At 41.0% G+C, this 18,578-nt stretch overlaps 1 protein-coding gene across 1 annotated transcript; it reads left to right on the forward strand.

Annotated features, from left to right (window-relative positions):
* The first annotated feature begins 2,491 nt into the window (after positions 1 to 2,491).
* UBXN4 (UBX domain protein 4) lies at positions 2,492 to 17,769 on the forward strand. Its single transcript, XM_075757222.1, has 13 exons — positions 2,492 to 2,651; positions 8,142 to 8,244; positions 9,112 to 9,140; positions 9,974 to 10,092; positions 10,698 to 10,860; positions 11,313 to 11,415; positions 13,003 to 13,057; positions 13,209 to 13,373; positions 14,172 to 14,299; positions 15,319 to 15,421; positions 15,760 to 15,891; positions 16,233 to 16,441; positions 17,130 to 17,769. Exons 1-13 carry the CDS (start codon positions 2,570 to 2,572, stop codon positions 17,266 to 17,268), a joined length of 1,530 nt encoding a protein of 509 aa, XP_075613337.1. The 5' UTR covers positions 2,492 to 2,569; the 3' UTR covers positions 17,269 to 17,769.
* The last annotated feature ends 809 nt before the right edge of the window (positions 17,770 to 18,578 follow it).

The raw sequence follows: 18,578 nt of genomic DNA on the forward strand, positions 1-18,578 counted from the left end.
TAGGGAGATTGGTATGCAGCACAGCCTTGCCTTTCTTTTGGTTTCCAAATTAGGTACTCTAAGAAACAGCATTAAGTGATTATGACAGTCTGTCACATTAATTTATACATACTAGGAAATACACCAGGGCTTGTCTCCATGTTTACTCAAATGTGCTGCCTTTTTACATGGCTTAAACTAATACTTTGATTTGTTAATGAATCATTGATTAGCATTAAACAACAATGCAATTTTAAAAAGTAATTCACTAATAAAAATATTTTCCTTTTTAATCCAAGTGGATCTGTGCTGTTTTGGGTTGGTGGTGGAATTAATCTCTTGAAATGTAAATGACTGTCTGGCATTGTTTCCCATACTGATTGCTGAATTTGGTTTTGTGTATTTATTTTAACAAACTAGCTGACATTTCCACAAGAGTAACAGATGTAATTTCACTCCGATTTGACTTCATATGTTTTGAATAGTCTTAGATTCCCAATAGCAAATGCTCCAGAGGTGGATTGAGGCTTCCTCAGACCTTACAAAATGTGATTACAAGCAATTTGGGAATCAGGCTGGATGTAGGAGAACCCTTTCAAAATGTTGTTCAAGAAAGGCTCAGGAAGTTTCCCTGATCCATGTGCAGTTTTCCTTGTCTCTGTGCTGCTTATTTGTGTACACACACACGTTTGAGATGGTGCAATCCACCCACCACTTGATCGCTCTGTCCTACTTTACAAATGTTTCCTATTTATAAAGCAATTTGCTGAAGTCAACCAGGGACTTGGCACCACACTAGGGAACTGAATTCCAGGTATCAAATTAGTTTTTATTTCTCAACAGAACTTACTACTTAACCCCTCCCTTTTCCCAGACCTGCAAATGGAAGACCTCTGCTGTCTCCCAGGGACAGCCGCTCTACGGGGTCTCAGATTAATTATAGCAGCAGAGGCATGTGCAACAGCAGCAACTCGGTGACCCTACAGTTAGGGAATTATACTTTTAAAATTATAATTATTTGAGAATGTAATACAAATAGTTCCTGATGATGTAAAAGATTGTACGCCCTCACAAAAGTTACCTATCCAATCATTAGTAATCCTTTCCACTTTTATGTTTAAACAAAATTTCTTCCTTGCTTGAAGTGGTGTAGAAATTTTTGAAAATCATATTTGCAAAATAATTTCCAAAAAACATGTTCAATACTTCACTCACCCTTCTCATGCAACTCGGCTTCCATCTTAGGGTTTCAAATGACGTGCAATAAATGCAAACTACAGCTGCTGGGAATGTCATGAGAATTAGTGCAACACATCCACATTCTTCACAGAGCTTAAGATACTAATACACATTACAACCTAAACTATTCCTCTGTGCACATGCGTAACAGAGATGTCTTTTTGTTAATCCCCAAAAAATTTATAGTGTAATTTAATACCATCCAACCTCTACCATTGTTCTTAAATCTATTTTGTACCATGACAAAAGAAAATACCAAAAAAAACCCCTAAAAACATCTCAGCAGAAAAGATAGTGTTCTGACAGTTACTGAAGAAATTTGCAGAAGCACATGTATGCAAAGCTTACCCAGTAAGCAGGGTTACTGCGTTTTCCACATGCTGCATCTTGAGAGGGGTAAAACAACTTCTGATCGTTGATAACATTGATTTGCCTCTTTTCACAATAGCTTTGTAGGTTTTTTTAGTTGTCATTATCCAGTGACTTTTCTAATTGAACTCCAGGTTACACAAAGCCCAACAGTGAAAAGCTCTCCAGGCTGAGAAGCTGTATTTTTTGGCCTTCGTATGTTTGACAGTATCTGCCTCAGCAATGGTTACCCCAGAGTACATAGTCACACTCCCAACTGTGTTTCAGAAAAACTTAAGTGCAGCATTTTTTCCAAAATCTTATCATCAGAGGACTTGAAAGAAGTCAGCCTGTCCTCATTACTGTGAAACATCCATCAAAGAGACTGTCTGCCTTGGTTGGCTGTACCCCTGCAAAGGCTGTGCTGTAAATGCTGTGCCATCCCAGTCACCGTCCCTCACGCAGCCTGGCTCACCAGGGAGCACAGAGGATGTCCTGGCCTCACCTCCTGCCACTCACAGTGGATCTGTGCATGCCACACTCTGTACTTTTAACATATTCAGCATGGATTTCTGTCAAACAGTTACATCCCCCATCACTCTTCCCCTCTGTTGCACCCTTCACCTTCCCAGGGTGGATTCTGGGGCCAGGGTTAACTGTTGCCATCCTGTCCTCAGAGGCCCTGGGCTGCGTGAGGCCTCTTCTCCCTGCAGCTCCCCCGAGCCTGCCTCAGCCATTTTGCGGCGGGACGCAGCTCCGGGGCCAGGCACCGCCATGGCGGCGCTGCCGCGGAAACACTCGAGGCACCAAGATGGCGCCCGGCTGAGGCGAATCTGCCGCCAAACCGCGCGTGGCCGAGGGCGGGCTCGAGCCGCACACAGACGCCAATCAGAAAGCGGTGTCGCGCCGCGGCCGCCGGCGCACGCGCAGGACTAGCCGTTGGTGCGGCGGCGGCGGCGCATGCGCCCGGTGGCGGCTGGCAGAGCCTGGGGCCGCCGGCACTATGATGTGGTTCGGGGGCTCCATCCCGGCTGCTATCGCCGCCGCCAAGCAGCGGAGCTCGGTCTTCGTCGTGTTCGTGTCAGGTACGGCCCGGCCGGGGCGGGGGGAGCGGTGCCGGGTGCCGGGTTTTGGCTCGCCCCCGCACTGACACAGCGCCTGCGGCCGCGTCTCCGCCGGGGCCGGAGGGGGCCCGGAGCAGCCGCCGCTCACCCAGGCCTCTGGGCTGCGGTGCCGTCTCTGAGGCCGGCCGGGGACGGCCCCAGGCTCCGGCGGCGCCCGACTCGAGGGCAGTTCCCGGGCAAGGCGCTGCCCCGTGGGGTGCCGCTGCTCGCAGCCTTCCCCGTCGGGTGGGCCCAGCTTGCGTGCGGCCCTGTCAGCCGGCGCTGCTCGTTCGCTCGCCCCCGGGCGGAGCTTGCTGGAGGCTCTGCAGCGCCTTCGCCAGCTGTTGCTTCCCCGCCTCCCCCCTCCCGCCGTGCAGGGATTTCTGCTGTGTCAGTACGAGTCCCTGCTGCCCGGCCCGGCGGTGCGTGGCCTGCTGTAGAGATGTCCCAGCCCCGGGCCTGGCTTATGTTGTGGTATATCGGGGCTTTACGAACTGCTCTAGGGCAGTGAAATTAGTTGTTCCGATGTCTTGCTTTTCCCTTCACTATATCCTTGCGTAAGCCTGCGTTCGGTTCTTACTGCTGTAACTTTCTTAGCTGTTTGTGTACAGTGTCTTTTTTCTTTTGAGTTCACTAGTTTGTTCTGTAACTGAATGGTAATTGGAGAAACCTATAGAAACTCACGTTGTGTATGTTGCCTTTCTGCCTGGAAGAATGAGAATGGGTAAAGGGAAAGGATGTAAGACAGACTCTTGGAATTTCTTGGGTTTTTATGGGGGTGTGTGTGTTGTTTCATTTGTTTTTACTAGTGCCTCAAGTGCTCGTGGCTTGAAGTTTTTCAGATGCCTCATGAAAAAACAACCACGTTAAATGTGTGGCTAGTGTTGTTCCCTTATTGAATTATTGAACTGTGGGATTCGCTTAGTTTCAAGAAGTTCGCTCCCAAAGGGGATGTGAACAGAAAAGTGAAGCGCAGTTAAGTTCTTTTGTTGACACAACTCTCCTTATACTTGGAGAACAGCATTTTCTACTGGGTAATAAACATACTGTGAGAAATCAAGTTCTTTTCACCCCTCAACGTGCTGTGTTGGAGGAAGGGATGAGGTAGTGTATGCAGGCTTTAAGGCAGCACTTTAAATTTAATCATGATGACAGGTGGGTGCTATGAAGTGAAAGCATTTTATCATTGGACTTTTTTTTTTTCTTCTCCATAAGTGTGTGTTTACCTCTAGTGCCTACCTGATGGCTCTCTGCCTTCATAGTCAATAATAAGATGATCATAGTGTGTTGTACAAAATTAAATGGAAAGCTAGGTGGTAAACAAGAAGAAACCTCCTGACAGAGGTGTTTGCAACACTTGACATCTTTACCTGTGAAACATAATGTGCTGTGACTTGGTTAAAGGCTGATCTTCCCCCCCCCCCCCCCCCAACTCCCTACTCAGGCTAAAAGTTTTCTACTAGATTTCTTGGATATTTCAAATGCTCCGTATTGGGTTTTTGTGGCAAGGTTTTGGTAGCGGGGAGGCTACAGGGGTGGCTTCTGTGAGAGGCTGCCAGAAGCTTCCCCCATGTCCAACAGAGCCAATGCCAGTCAGCTCCAAGACAGACCTGCCACTGGCCAAGGCTGAGCCCATCAGTGATGGTGGTAGCGCCTCTGGTAACATTGTTAAGAAGAAAAAAGCCCAACTAGGCAACAGCAATTGCAGCTGGATAGAGGAGTGAGAATATGTGAGAGGAACAACTCTGCAGACACCAAGGTCAGTGCAGAAGGAGGGGCAGGAGGTGCTCCAGGTGCCGGCGCAGAGATTCCCCTGTGGCCCGTGGAGGAGACCATGGTGAGGCAGGCTGTCCCCCTGCAGCCCCTGGAGGATGATGGTGGTGTAGAGATTCCACCTGCAGCCCATGGAGGACCCCACGCTGGAGCAGGTGGTTACACCTGAAGGAGGCTGCGACCCCATGGGAAGCCCGTGCTGGAGCAAGCTCCTGGCAGGACCTGTGGCCCCATGGAGAGAGGGGCCCACGCCAGAGCAGGTTTGCTGGCAGGACTTGTGACCCCGTGGGGGACCCCACGCTGGAGCAGTTTGCTCCTGGAGGTCTGCACCCCATGGAAGGAACCCACGCAGGAGCAGGTCGTGAAAAACTGCAACCCGTGGGAAGGACTCACATTGGACAAGTTGGTGGAGGACTGTCTCCCATGGGAGGGACCCCACGCTGGAACAGGGAAGAGTTTGAGGAAGAAGGAGCAGCAGAGACGACGTGTGATGAACTGACCACAACCCCATCCCCCTGTGCCGCTGAGGAGGCGGCAGTAGGGAAATCAGGAGTAAAGTTAAGCCTGGGAAGAATGGAGGAGTGGGGGGGAAGGTGTTTTAAAGATTTGGGTTTATTTCTCATGATCATACTCTGACTTCTGATTGGCAGTAAATTAAATTAATTTCCCCAAGTTGAGTCTGTTTTGCCCATGACAGTAATTGCTGAGTGATCGCCCTGTCCTTATCTCAACCTGCGAGCCTTTCATTGTATTTTCTCTCCCCTATCCAGCTCAGGAGGGGAGTGATAGAGCAGCTTTGGGGGGCACCTGGCTTCCAGTCAAAGTTAACTCACCACACAGATATTTTTTTTTATAGTATCTATGAGTATTTTGAACTTGATACATATGTATTGGGGGTTAAAAAGTGCATGTTGTAACTTACTTCCAATATTTTTTATGAAACTAATGTCTAAAAGAACAGGCCAGTTTTGTGTACAAGTTTAATGTTTGCTAGGTGGATGTAGGAATATGTAGATATACAGAGTGGAAATAAATTTATGATTGCAGGAATGTAACCTGGTTTTGACATTGTAGTATGCTGCAAGGATTTGTTTTGTTTGTTCTTATGAGCCCTGAAAAAGGGAGGGAGTTACTTCATGCAGCCATATCTCCAAAATGAAAGAGTTGGTGAGTTTTGCCAAATTCTGGTCTACCGTGGGAACAGTGGGATCAGGGCAGCTGACCTGTGACAGAGCTGGTTGTGAAGCAGTTCTGTTATGCCTGCTGGGAAGGGGAACTGGGAAGCTTAAGAACATACTTTCTCACCATGTGTGGAAGCAGGTGTGTTTGAAGGATGCCGAGTGCTGAAAGAATAGTCTATTTTTATGCTAGCAGTGATTGGGTTTGTTTGGGTAGATCCATATTTAAAACTGCACAGTTGGTGGTGACAGTAGCTTTGAGTCTTTGAACTACATGCTTGCTCACAGGCACTGGAGACAAGCATTGGAAAGCAGCTTTCTGAGCAGGAAAACATGCTTTCACAAGTGTTCAGTGTTTCTGTTTTGTACGCTTCGTCCAATAATGTATACGGGGACAAAAAATTAATAAAGGAAAAAAAAGTTGTGAGAGAAATTGAAAATATAACTTAACTGTAATTTGAGGGTGGGCACTGTGGAGGATAGCTTAGATACAGCCTTGACCAAAATCAATGAATTCTGGTAGGTCCATCTCCGATTTCTGTACCATCTGTCTGTTCCTCTCTCCCTCTTCACATCTCTAAACAAGCATGAGAAAACGAAGAACTGGATTATTCTTCCTGGTTCTAAAATGTTTTCCAGTCAAGCAAGGAATAATGTGGCTATTTATCTTAACAGTGAGGTGGTGTTTGACTGCAATTGCATGTTGTTCAACCAGTTTTTTTTCTTTAACATTTTTGTTTGCATCTACAATCCTAACATTTTTTAGTTCCGTTTTTAAAACCTTCACGGCATACTCTGGTGATGCAGTTGTATAAGTATATTAAAGATCCCATTGCATTCTTTTTCTACAGCAGTTGTTTGTATGGAAAAGTTAGTGTTAGGCAAGTATTTAGATATTTTTAGTAGCCTAACTGGATAAGCACATGTTCTTTTGAAAAAGTGTGTGTGGTGAAGCAGCTGTCTGTCTCTGAGCATTTGGAAATGGGGGAGGAGGCCGAACCACTCCTGGCAGAACAGCTGCATCCATTGACCACAGTTGGAAGCACTGCAGTTAAAGGAAGAGGAAAGGTTCCTACATAAAATATCCTAAATACTTATTTGGTTATGTAGAATAATAGTAATAGAGATGAATACTTTCTTGCTTGTTCCAGTTCTTCCAGGGAAAAATCAATACGTACGGTTGGAAAACACTTTTCCAAAATCAGTGTGGTTTTGATATGCGTGTCTCTGAGCAGCACTGTGGTCTGACAGTCAGGGACTTCGACAGGGGACTGCACATACAACTCCTGATCTCTAACAAGTGAAAAATACTGCATGAAACGACAACTGGGATGAAACAAACAAATGGTTTGTGTTGTCATTGAATAATGGACTACTATACTTCTATACTTGTGACTCAAATTCTTCATCAAGAGTGCAGTTGATTCCAAGCTGCAAAGTAGTAATACAGATTGAAGACAAACAATTGGTTGCAGTCCAGTTTACTTGTTGAAAGATAGTTAATATTCATTGGAATGTGCTTATTAACCCAAATCCTCACTAAACAGGTGCTTTGGAAGATAAAAGGATAATTTATGATGTTTCTTCTGATTAAAATAACACTTCTGAATCTGTGGCCCCGGAACACCTTTTCAGTTTCCCTTACTTAAGTAGCTCCTCTTCTACAGTTATTCTTGCTCCTGTGTGCTCCCCTCTCCTCTTCCTCCCCTCCTACTGTTACTGTTCATGTCAGGAACTGGAACACAAAACTAAGTTACAAATAATCCTGCAAATAAATTCTTTTTGGTGTGGGGGTTTTTTGTTTTTTGTTTTTTTTCTTCAAAACACCCATCAAACTGTGAAACCTTGTCTGCTGAACTATGTATTTACAAGGGGTGGAAAATGTAGTTTTACCTATTAGCAGCTGGTGTACCAATATGTAATTAAATTTATAATGAGGGGTAAGCGTGTTTTAGCATGACAGTCTTAGCATGTTAGCAGGTCAGGCTTAATGTCAGGGAGAAGCAATGGTTCACTCTGTGTTGCAAGATCTCCTTGCTTATTATGAGAGTATGAGCACAATACTGAAGTATAAGCATACTCCAGGTAACATGAAAATGGGGCCCCTTGGTGGCTGCACAATTAGATGATGCAATCAAGCCAATCTTTGGATGCCATCGCCTCCAGTTCCCCTGTCTCTTCCATCTGTGTGGTCCAGCCCCTTCTGCTACCTCGGACCAGCTCACCGTGCCGCTGAATGACTGTGAAAGCTACATGCTTGCTGGCTTGGAAGGGTTTTTAGTATATTAGATTTTTGGCATGTTAGCAAGGTGAATCAGCTGGCAGGAATTGTCTCCAGACTATTAAAAAAAAAAAAAAAACAACTAACTTGAAAATAATCACAAGAGTGTATTTCAGAGGTTAAAGTTGTCACAAGAGTGTCTTTCAAAGGTGATTTCAAGCAATTGAAGGAAAGCTAAAATCAGACCAAAGACAGTAATTTGTGGTGTGTTTCGCTTCACACATGTGCTGTATCTTGCAGGTGAGGATGAACAATCTACTGAGATGGCTGCAAGGTGGGAAGATGAGAAGGTGACTGAAGCTGCCTCAGATGATTTTGTTGCTATTAAAATTGACACCAAAAGGTTTGATCCTATTCTAATTCTGTCTCTTATACAGTCTTTCATTGATGATGATGAGAGTATGAGGCTTTTGAAGTCCTTGCCCTACTTTGGAGGTAGTCTAAATATGAGGTTCCAGAGCATGAGTGAATTCAATATTCCTGAAACCATTAGAGCCTGAGAAAACTCTAACTTTCAAAATTCACTGTTGTGTTCTGCAGAATATTCATTGCGTATTTTGGACTGTATTTCAGTACTAGTAGAAGAATGCTTGAAGTTGTCCTTTTTCAACAGGAAGAGACACAAAAGTTGTGTTAAAAAGCTGGAACCAAAATGCAAGTACTCTTGAGGCAGTTCTTGATTTGCCAAGTTACATAATGAATTTAAAAACTCTCATGAATTCAGAAAGATAAAAATCTGTAAAACCCCAGAGAAAATACATTTTTCTCTATTGTAACACATAGAATAGAGAAGCATTAAAGTTCCAATGTAAATTACTCAGTTATTTTTATGTTTAAGTGTTCCAGTCCATGTGCAGAAAATGCATTGACATTTCCCAAAATGGTATGGTATTAGTTTGAAGTGCTCTATAGACATTTTATTAGACTTACTATAGTATTTGCACTCAGTAGATGTTTTTTCTGAATTGTTTCTTAGCACTGTTTCCCTAATCTTTTGTAGTCAACTGTAATAACCAGGGATTGTCACCGTGTCAACACTTATGCCAAATATTAATGAGAAGATGCAATGCAAATTTGCTTTTAGTGTTCCCTCAAGTATTTAAATAGTTTTGTGTGTGGTAGTAGGAGAGTTATTTTTATGATGAAAGATGTAATCTAAGGTTGTTGCAAAATGATTGCTCCTCCTAAACGAATCTTTTCTTTTAAACAGTGAAGCATGCCTGCAGTTTTCTCAAATTTGTATCCTTTGAGATCAGCTTAGATGCTACATTATGATTACAGATAATTGCTCTATACAAGTTAATACTGCTCTTAAGACAAATATTTACAAGCAACGTTATTAAAAATACTTCTTATGGCACAAACATATGCAATAAACTGTAGTTAAGACACCCTCTATTTATTCAACTTATTGTCAGTTGTTGAGGAAGTCAGCAAGTTGGGGTTTTAATGTTAATCCTATGTAATTCTCCAAATAGAAAATTATCCAAAGTTTTATGTAAACAAAATAATCCATTGGTATCACTAATCAGCATTACAAGCAATGCTTTAAATTGTTAGCTGGAGTTCAGAGTTACAGAGAAGGAAGAACAAGTAGTGGATTGGGTTGTGTCAAACACACAGGTATGAAGTTAGGTAAACATCTGCCTACTTTAAGCAGGTCACTGTTTACAGCTCGGGAATTCTGTATGATGCTGAGAAAGGGAATTCAGTACCTTAACTTGGATTTTCTTAATGCTATAAAGAATTCATTATTATCTACATAAGTTGGTGTGTCACACTCAAAATCTTTCAAACCAAAGCATAATCAATTTTTGGATATTTGTGTGTTGGAGAAAAATATTTTGGCTTAAACCATTTCAAAGAAAAGAAGAAATATTAATGAGTTGTATGTAATGATTTCCAGCATTTTTGTTAGAGTCTTTTTTCTTCCTCCCTTGGCCATGACTACTGGCAACCAGGTGGAGATAGAATATTGGGCTAGAAGGTTCTGTAGGAAGGATTTGCACTTTTCGTTTTAAAGTTACTTTATAAACTTTTGTCAGTTGTTGTCCTTAATTGTTGCTGTGCAGATCCTGTAGTGTGTGTTCCATCGAGTTTTTTTATAGGAGACAATGGAATCCCTTTGGAAGTAATTGCTGGCAGTGTTTCTGTTGAAGAGCTTGTTACCAGAATCCGTAAAGTTAAACAGGTAATGCTTGCTGCCAGACTGGATCTTTCCAATGGAGTTGAATGTGCTCACATGCTCAAGACAAGAGATGTCCCTGGCCCTTTACTTGTGCCTTGGGGAATTATGAATTATTAGTTCTGTATCCTTCCAACAACAAAATCTGCAAACTTAAAATCAGTACACAAATTGAACAGGTTGGAAAGCACTAAGCAAAAATGCTACGTTGTTTATTTTGTTTCTCAGATTGTTTTTAATCATCTGTGTAACACCTACAGTATTGAAGAAGCACACCAAGAACTCTAAACTGGAATGACATACCAATTACTCTGTCAGTAAAGGTCATACGTGGCTTTGTAATATTGTCTTGTAATTTGGATTTATAAAATTATGCTATGGAACGTAATATAAATATGGATAGCTTTATCACTTTGACTTCAAGTGTAAAACTAAAATGAGGAAAAAATATGAAATATATGATTGCATCACACTCAACATGTGGTAATTTTAGTTTTGTATTTTAAATAGGACTCCAAATTCTCCAAAAATAACTTAGTGTTGACTTTTGAACCTGTGGAAAATACTTGAAGTTTCATAGTCTCGGGGGTTTTTTTTCCCCAATTTCTTAGATGCACAGAGTAAAAGGGCAGCCTTTGGAAAATGAAAGTCAGTCATCTGCTCCCTGTCCTTCCTCTCAATCTGACGGTGCTTCAGAAAATACGCAATCCAGACCAGTAGAGTTTTGTGCTTCTCCTGAATCTGTTATGTCTGAGACAATAAGACCTTCAGCTGGTAATGTATTTTTACACAAATGCTAGCTAATTTGCTCTTGAAATAGTTTTCTTTAAGTTGTTAGAATGATGGTACATAAAGGCAATATATTGAGTGGACTTGTTGAGGAAAAACTTGGATATTCCAAAATGCTTCTTGCAAGTCTAGAAGGAAGAATAACTTCTCATTCTGCTCAGTTATAATGAGTGAGAAATTGGTAGTTTATAATACAATAAAAATTGTATGCTCTGTCTTGAAATAGGATTCAATTTAAAAAGTTTTGCTGGGTTAGTAACCTGAAACCAAATTCTTGGGGGGCAAGGGGAAGTCTAAATAGCAGAACCTCCTATCTTCTTAAGATATCCTTGTTGCTGTGAATTATGGCTAACAATGAGCATAAAATAAGAGGTGTATTTCTTATAATTAAAAAAAAAATTTCTCTTACGCATTACTTTCTTGAAAAACACTTGAAGATGAAGCAAATTCAGGTCAAACAAGCCAGGAAGCAACTAATTCTTTAGATGAGCAAATGAGTGATGCTCAGCCTGTGAATGATCTTACACTCAAAGTAGAAAGGTAAGTCGTGTTTTGCAGACTTCCTAAAGTATTGTATTTGTTTCTCAGGAGGCAGTTTTGTTGTGGGTTTTGGTTGGGGTTTGTTGGGTTGGTTTTTTTGGTTTTTTTTGAACAAACAGGCTTAATTACAGGATTTTGGTGCTCACTCTGTTATAATCTGGTAAACATTTATGTGTTCCTGTTTTTTGTTTAGATGTCAGTGAGAATACTAGGGTTGATACAAAAACATCTTTTAAATTAATCTTGTTTTTAACATTCTCTGAAAGAAAAGGGTAATCTGGAAAACCATAACTGTTCATCTTACTTTGATACAGCTTGAATACGGATGATATATTTGCTACAAATTTTTGAATGAGTTAAAACATTGAACTGATAGCACTTGAAACTGGGGTAAAAAAGTGCTAGCCTAGGTTTTGTGCAGTGGTACCACCTTAGTTCTTCCTGTCTGTTGGTTGACTGTAGTTGAGGCATACGGAAAAAGTCAGAGGAATTCTATTCTGAGACTCTTCTTTTGTTTTGACCAGTGAACAGTAATGAGATCTGATGAGTTCTAGTATTTTAAACTATGGTGACCAGAAGCATCTGGTTCAGTCCATGGTTAATTCATTCAATTGTTTGGTTTTAAGTACAATATTTAGTGTATAAAATTGGAGTTTTTTAGCATCTGTAAGACTGATATTATTTGTTATATCCTACCTAAAACCAGTAACACATACTTAGTAAATAGGATTATTTATACTGCTAAAATATATTTTAAAACTTTTTCACATTTAATTTCAGGGATTTTTGAAAGATGTTAAACAATAAGCATAATTTTTACTTATTACTGATAGGAAAATCCAGTCAGTATTTTACTATAAATACCAAAGTTCTCTTAAAAGGTGCATTAATCTTGAATTATACCATATTTGCATATGTCTACAGCATTTCTTTCAGAGGTAAACAGGCAAAACTGTGGTAATTACCAGTTTCTTTTTTAAAAAGCAAAACAGCTACCATACAAACAAAATTTTTCTGATTATCTGACTTCTCGTGTTGTTTGGTCATGCTTGCTCTTTCCCCAGACTTAAAATATGTTGTAAATTACTGTGGTTTTTTCCACGTCAATCCTTATTCTAAGGCACCTTTCTGGATAGATGAGACAGATGTGTGTGCATCTATGTCAGTGCTAGATATTATTTGCTTTCCATTTTAGGAAGTGATGTGCAGAAGAAACCAGATGGCTTAAACAGCTAAGAGGAGACTGAGATTCAGTGTTTCTGTTATCACATATCATAAATAATATTTGCTTATTGTAAGTCTTACATCTTACAGTTGAACTAACTTGTAAGATTCCTCATTTACTGAGCAGAAAATAACAGAAGGAATGTTAGAACTCCACTAAAGTTGGAAACTCAGTGGTGAATCACCACCTCATCTTTTTATGGATGGTACACCCACACGTGAATGTTACACTAGGCACCAGCACTGTGTTACAGTTCATGTACATGTCTCCGTTCTTCTGCAAGTGTTTGCAAATGTTTCATTAAAATTTTTAAGTAACAGATACTGCAATTTTAAGATTTTTCAATTTGTTCTTAAATATAGAATAACAAAAAAGCTTGAAGAAAGACGAGAAGAAAAAAGGAAAGAAGAAGAACAGGTAACACAAAAATGTAAAACTGCTTGCAATTTTTTTATACCCTTATTTGAATAAATGCTTAATTCCTTTTTAAACAAATGTACTTCAGTCTTGTCTTACTCTTGTCCAAGGCAATTTTGTGGTCCAATTTTTGTGTCTGTTGTTTATTCAGAAAGAAATTAAGAAAGAAATTGAACGGAGAAAAACTGGTAAAGAAATGTTGGAGTACAAAAGACGACAGGAGGAAGAATTGACAAAACGTATGTTAGAGGAAAGGAACAGAGAAAAGGCAGAAGAGAAGGCTGCAAGAGAACGTATAAGACAACAGATTGCAATGGTAAATTTTTCCTTTTGGAAAATAATTTGCTGCTTCTCTCTCTGACAAGAGACACCCATGTACTAAAAGGATAAATTCTCTCATTCGGTGAAACTTTGAAAGATTGTCCAGTTTTCTGTTTGGAATCCTGTGGCCTTGTATTGTAACAGTTCACGTGTTTGGGGTTTACGTAGCATTTCCTGTGTATAAAATGAAGCTTCTGCTTTCATATTCATGATGATCTTTTCTATCCGAACAAACACACCAACTTTTCTGTCGTATTGCTTGAGTCCAGTGGAGAGTTATCACTTAAACATAAAAATAATTGCAATTTAAGCATAGCTCTGGAACAGAAGCAAGGGGATATTTAATTGTGGAACGTGCAGAACACCACTGATCTCAGAATGGTGGTGAGGGTTATTTTCTAAGTTTGTATATATGTGTGTACATATATGGATATAAACAATTCATAGCAAATCCCTCCTCATTATTAGGTTGTGGCCTAGAACACTTTAATTGTGTAACTCGTCATAAGATTTTTCCCTTTATCTTCGCTGGAGTGTTAAACTTGCATGGGATGATCATCTATTAACTTTTGTGGGAAGTGATTCACTGAAAAGTGTGTGATTTTTGGCTAATGCCGTGGGATTGTGCAGTTTGGCAGTGAATAATTCTTTGCAGTGCTACTGTCTTTTCTCCATATGGCCTGCTGATACCTGTGTAGTTGGGTGCTGAGTACAGATCATAGCTCTCAGTTTTAATGAATATTAAGCTACAATTTATGGTAAAAATTAAGGTTTTTGTTTGGTCCTTTCACAGGATCGTGCCGAGAGAGCAGCTCGCTTTGCAAAATCAAAGGAAGAAGCAGAAGCTGCAAAAGCTGCAGCTCTTCAGGCTAAGCAGGCTGAAATAGAGGCCAGAAAAGAAGCATCTCAAAAGGAGCGAAGGTGAGTTGCTGTAGAGAAAGAAGTCTATACTTTTGGGGAGATAGGTAAAGAAATGTAAACTTTCAAGAGATTTAATATTTGTCTTACTCGATTAATTGATGCCATGTTGAACTGTTTAAATAGTGACATAAAAAGTTGGATTTCGGGTTTTGGTTTTTTTTATATTTATTCGTGGCTATTTACATGAATATTATGTTCTCTGATTAACTTTCATCCTTTTGACATTCCTGATTATAAAACACAGGCAACCGTGTGTGTTATTTTAATTAGATAAGGGCTTTTTCTATCTGATCTTTGATTTAAACACATATTTAAACCTATTTAAGCTAGGTGGGGAGCTCGATAAGGTGAGAATGTGACAGATAATGACTAAGTAATGTCAGAACTGTGGTGGGCAGCATGATGCCACCCCAGCTGTTCGGCTGTGTGCGCAATTGGCTTGGATTCAGCAAGGCTTGATTGGGCTCATCAGCTGTCTGGGTCAGAGCTGTCTCCTGCTTTGCCAAACAAGAATTTAAGAAATATTCTAACCTGTAGAGACCTTTATGTGGAGTTATGGAGCCACCGTGAGTCTGGTACTGTGCCTGAACACAGGGCAAACATGGGACTTAACAGCTTGTGCTGGGCCACGGCTAGATGAATATAGAATTACTTGCCAAGCCAGCTTAAATGTCTGTGGCCTCACAGTACAACTTACTGAAAAAAAGAACAAAAGCAATACAGGCTACACCAAAGAAATACGGGTTATATTTAATGAATTTACTGGGTTTCTGCACCATTAATGTAAATATAGCTTGAATGGTGATGGGTCTTGGACTCTGATAAAAAAACAGAGGAGATGCATTGTGCTGTATAGGCAGGTGGTTATCAACTGTGGATCCAAACTTAGGACCCACCTGTACTGCCATAAGTAGGACCACTGTCCCTCTCTTCCCCATTTCAATCCTACCAAGTAAAGCCCCGGGAGCAGTTTGACTGTAACTGTTCATATGCTGGCTGACCCGATACGTGTCCTGCAGTGCAATAGCCAGGATTCAGTTCCGCCTCCCAGATGGATCGTCCTTTACCAACCAGTTCCCATCTGAAGCACGGCTGGAAGAAGCAAGGCAGTTTGCTGCACAGGTAAATCGCTGTTTTGTTTTCTCAGCTACATGGTGATTACAACTTGGTGTAGCATCAACTATCTGTTGTGGTGGAATTGTCATCAGCTGCTTTCCTTTTTGTTTATTTGAAGGGGTTTTGGTAGCAGCCTTTTCCAGCACCACCAACTGCCTTTGCATTACTGCAACATATCATTAGGTAGTAGGATATGAAAAATCCTTCATTTCTCTATATAAAGACAATTGATAGTTTGATGTAGAACTCTTGGGTCAATATGGCAAGGTGTACTCAACTGGCAAGTCTGCGGTTGTTTTAAAGTGAACAGTTATAAATCAAATGTTTTCTTTACACTTTCACAGACAGTTGGTAATGCTTACGGCAATTTTTCACTGGCGACAATGTTTCCCAGAAGGGAGTTTACCGAAGAAGATTATGGAAAGAAATTACTGGAGCTCGAGTTAGCACCCAGTGCTTCAGTAGTGTTGCTGCCGGTAGGTGTTGGGTTTGGGTTTGCGTTTATTTGCGTTTCATTTTTGTGCAAACAGCAGTACTGTAGCTGTAAATTTGCTGTTAGTCAGCCATGATAAGATTTGGCTTGAATTTTGGTCTTTTCTGTGTCTAAAATTGCAAAATTACTTGAATTTTTGTCAGGACTGAGTTAGGACTTTTTCTGAAGCAGATAAATGGTGGCATAGATATTTGTCTGATGTGTAACCAAAGCAGTGCTCTTCTGTCTGCTGAGCTGCTTCTAAATGATTGAAATGATTGATACTCTCCCTACAAGTGCATGAGTTTAATATCTGACAAGTTTGCTTTATGTGTTCGTGACCAGGCGGGGAGACCTGCTACCTCTGTTGTTCAGGCTTCAGGCAGTGATCTGTGGAAGTTCTTGGGTACACTACTTTATCCCCTCTTAGCAGTTTGGAGATTTATTAGCAACTTCCTGTTTACGAGTCCACCCCCCTCACAGTCTACTGTGAGATCAGCTCATCAGCAAGAGCATTCAAATCCTCCGGCCTCTGGCAGCATTGAGCAAAGCAGGTAATCAAAACTGTTGATTTCTCAAGCCGCTTGCTTTAATTGTTTTTATCTTGTAGTGGGGAACTGAGCTGCCCTCTCCTTCTAGTTGTTGGCCACCACCTTGGTTAACCTGGTGGCTGGTAAACTGCATGGCAGCTCTGACTAAGATTTCTTGGCTTTTACATGTGTGATTAAGCAAGGTCCTTATTGTTTGCTTCAGTTTCCAATTACAGAGTAGAAAAAGCATTGCCTTGCAGTCATTTATTAGTAGAGAATTGAACTGTAACTACAGATGGGGGCTTCACTTCAGCTGATACTGTTTGGAAGATGAAAAATTTGAAACTAGATGTCAGATGGTTATGGTTGTATGAGAAAACTCAAGCAGCTCAAGTCCGATTTTGACAGTGAAGGTTTTGTATTGCCCAGAGATCTCCTGTACCAGGAGAGCTGCTAGGCCCTGTCATGTGCAGCAGCCATGCACCGCTTTGGAAATTTTCCAGGGGAAATGAGATTCTGTCAGTTTGTCTGACTGCTAAATGACACATTTTCAGGTGGGTATTGCTTCCCAAGGAAACAGCGGGCTGAAGAAAGAAAACTATTATTGGGGGTAAGAGGAGGAGGGATGTATGATTTACATCTATTGCATTTGCTTCTCTTGTGTAATTATTACTGGGGAAGACGTAAAACCTCACTGTCATTTGTACCCTAGGCAAGCAGTCAGGAAGCGAGTAGTGGAAAAGCGGGGAGAAGACTTCAAAAAAGAAGGCAAAATATATAGACTGAGGACTCAAGATGACGGAGAAGATGAAAACAATACTTGGAATGGAAATTCTACACAACAAATGTAGTTTTGAGTAACTGCAGTAATCACTGTCTGGCTTTTTTATTTTTATTTTTTTTTCTTTTCTTCTTTAATCTAAGTCAACTAAAGCTTCTGGACAAGTGAGGCTTATTTTACACTGACTGAATTACTTAATTTTTATTCCTGCAGTGGAGTATGGAATAAAGTCACCTAAGTCAGAAAAATCGAGTGGGTGTAGCTGAGTCCTAGAAGCAAAGAATTAAAAAGACTGAAAATCTCAATCAGCTTTCATAATCATTACCCTACTGCCATAGAAAGGCACTTTTTAATCTATAAATATTCTGCTACATAAATTTAAGGGCCAGATATTAATATAACGGTCATGGTAGGCAATGACTGATTAAAATGAGGGTTTCAGAAGCACTATAAGTAGCAAATCAGGTAACTAATTTATGTTTAACTTTTTTCTTGCTTCTGCAACTGCAAGCAAAACCTTGTAGTTTTTAATTCCCCAAGCACTCAATAAACTATTTTCCAGAAAATGTAACTGTCTTCTCTTGCGAAATTCCTCTGAAGTACTTGTGTCACAAGGAAGAAAGTTAGGATCATACACTGAAATTTAAAATACAGTGGACAGACTTTTTATTCCAGTTTAAGTTACCTTACTTAGGTGTTGTTCATATTAAAATCTGGTAAAACACATCTGAAAGAGGGTTTTGGGTCCAGGCTATGGTACAGGAAGAAAAAAGATGGGGCTTTATCACACAAAATGGAAACGTTGTTAACAGGGGGCTGCAATAGAAGAGTCTGGAAGCTTTTCTTTTGGAGGAAGGGTCATATTATCCTGCATGGAAGTGACAAGCAGTGTTCCTCAGGGGTCAGTGACACGGACAGCAGGATGGAGTGTACTCAGCAAATTTGCCGATGATGCAAGGCTGTGTGGTGTGGTTAACATGCTGGAGGGAAGGGAAGTCATCCAGAGGGACCTTGACAGCCTTGAGAAGTGGGCCTGGGCAAACTGCATGAGGTTCAAAAAGGCCAAGTGCAAGGTCCTGTGCATGGGTCAAGGCAATCCCAAGCACAACGACAGGCTGGGCGAGGAATGGATTGAGAGCAGCCTGGAGGAAGAGGACTTGGGGGTGTTGGTGGACAACAAGCTCAGCATGACCTGGCAATGTGCACTTGCAGCCTAGAAAGCCAACTGTGTTCTAGGCTGCATCAAAAACAGCGTGTGACCAGCAGGTCCAGGGAGGGGATTCTGTCGTTCATCATCCAAAGGGAGCTGATGAAGCAACAACCAAAGAAAGTTCCAAGTTCTGAATCCTTATGCACATGGGAATAAGCAATTTTAGATCC

The sequence above is a fragment of the Balearica regulorum genome, chromosome 6, assembly GCF_011004875.1.
Source record: "Balearica regulorum gibbericeps isolate bBalReg1 chromosome 6, bBalReg1.pri, whole genome shotgun sequence".
Classification (NCBI taxonomy): Eukaryota; Metazoa; Chordata; class Aves; order Gruiformes; family Gruidae; genus Balearica; species Balearica regulorum.

Bases quoted from the DNA above. Each gene is read 5' to 3' on its own strand.
- UBXN4 (XM_075757222.1), top strand. From the start codon at position 2,570: ATGATGTGGTTCGGGGGCTCCATCCCGGCTGCTATCGCCGCCGCCAAG. The intron at 9,141-9,973 runs GTATCCTTTGAG...GTTGCTGTGCAG, and splicing joins CCTGCAGTTTTCTCAAATTT to ATCCTGTAGTGTGTGTTCCA. The intron at 11,416-13,002 runs GTAAGTCGTGTT...TCTTAAATATAG, and splicing joins CTTACACTCAAAGTAGAAAG to AATAACAAAAAAGCTTGAAG.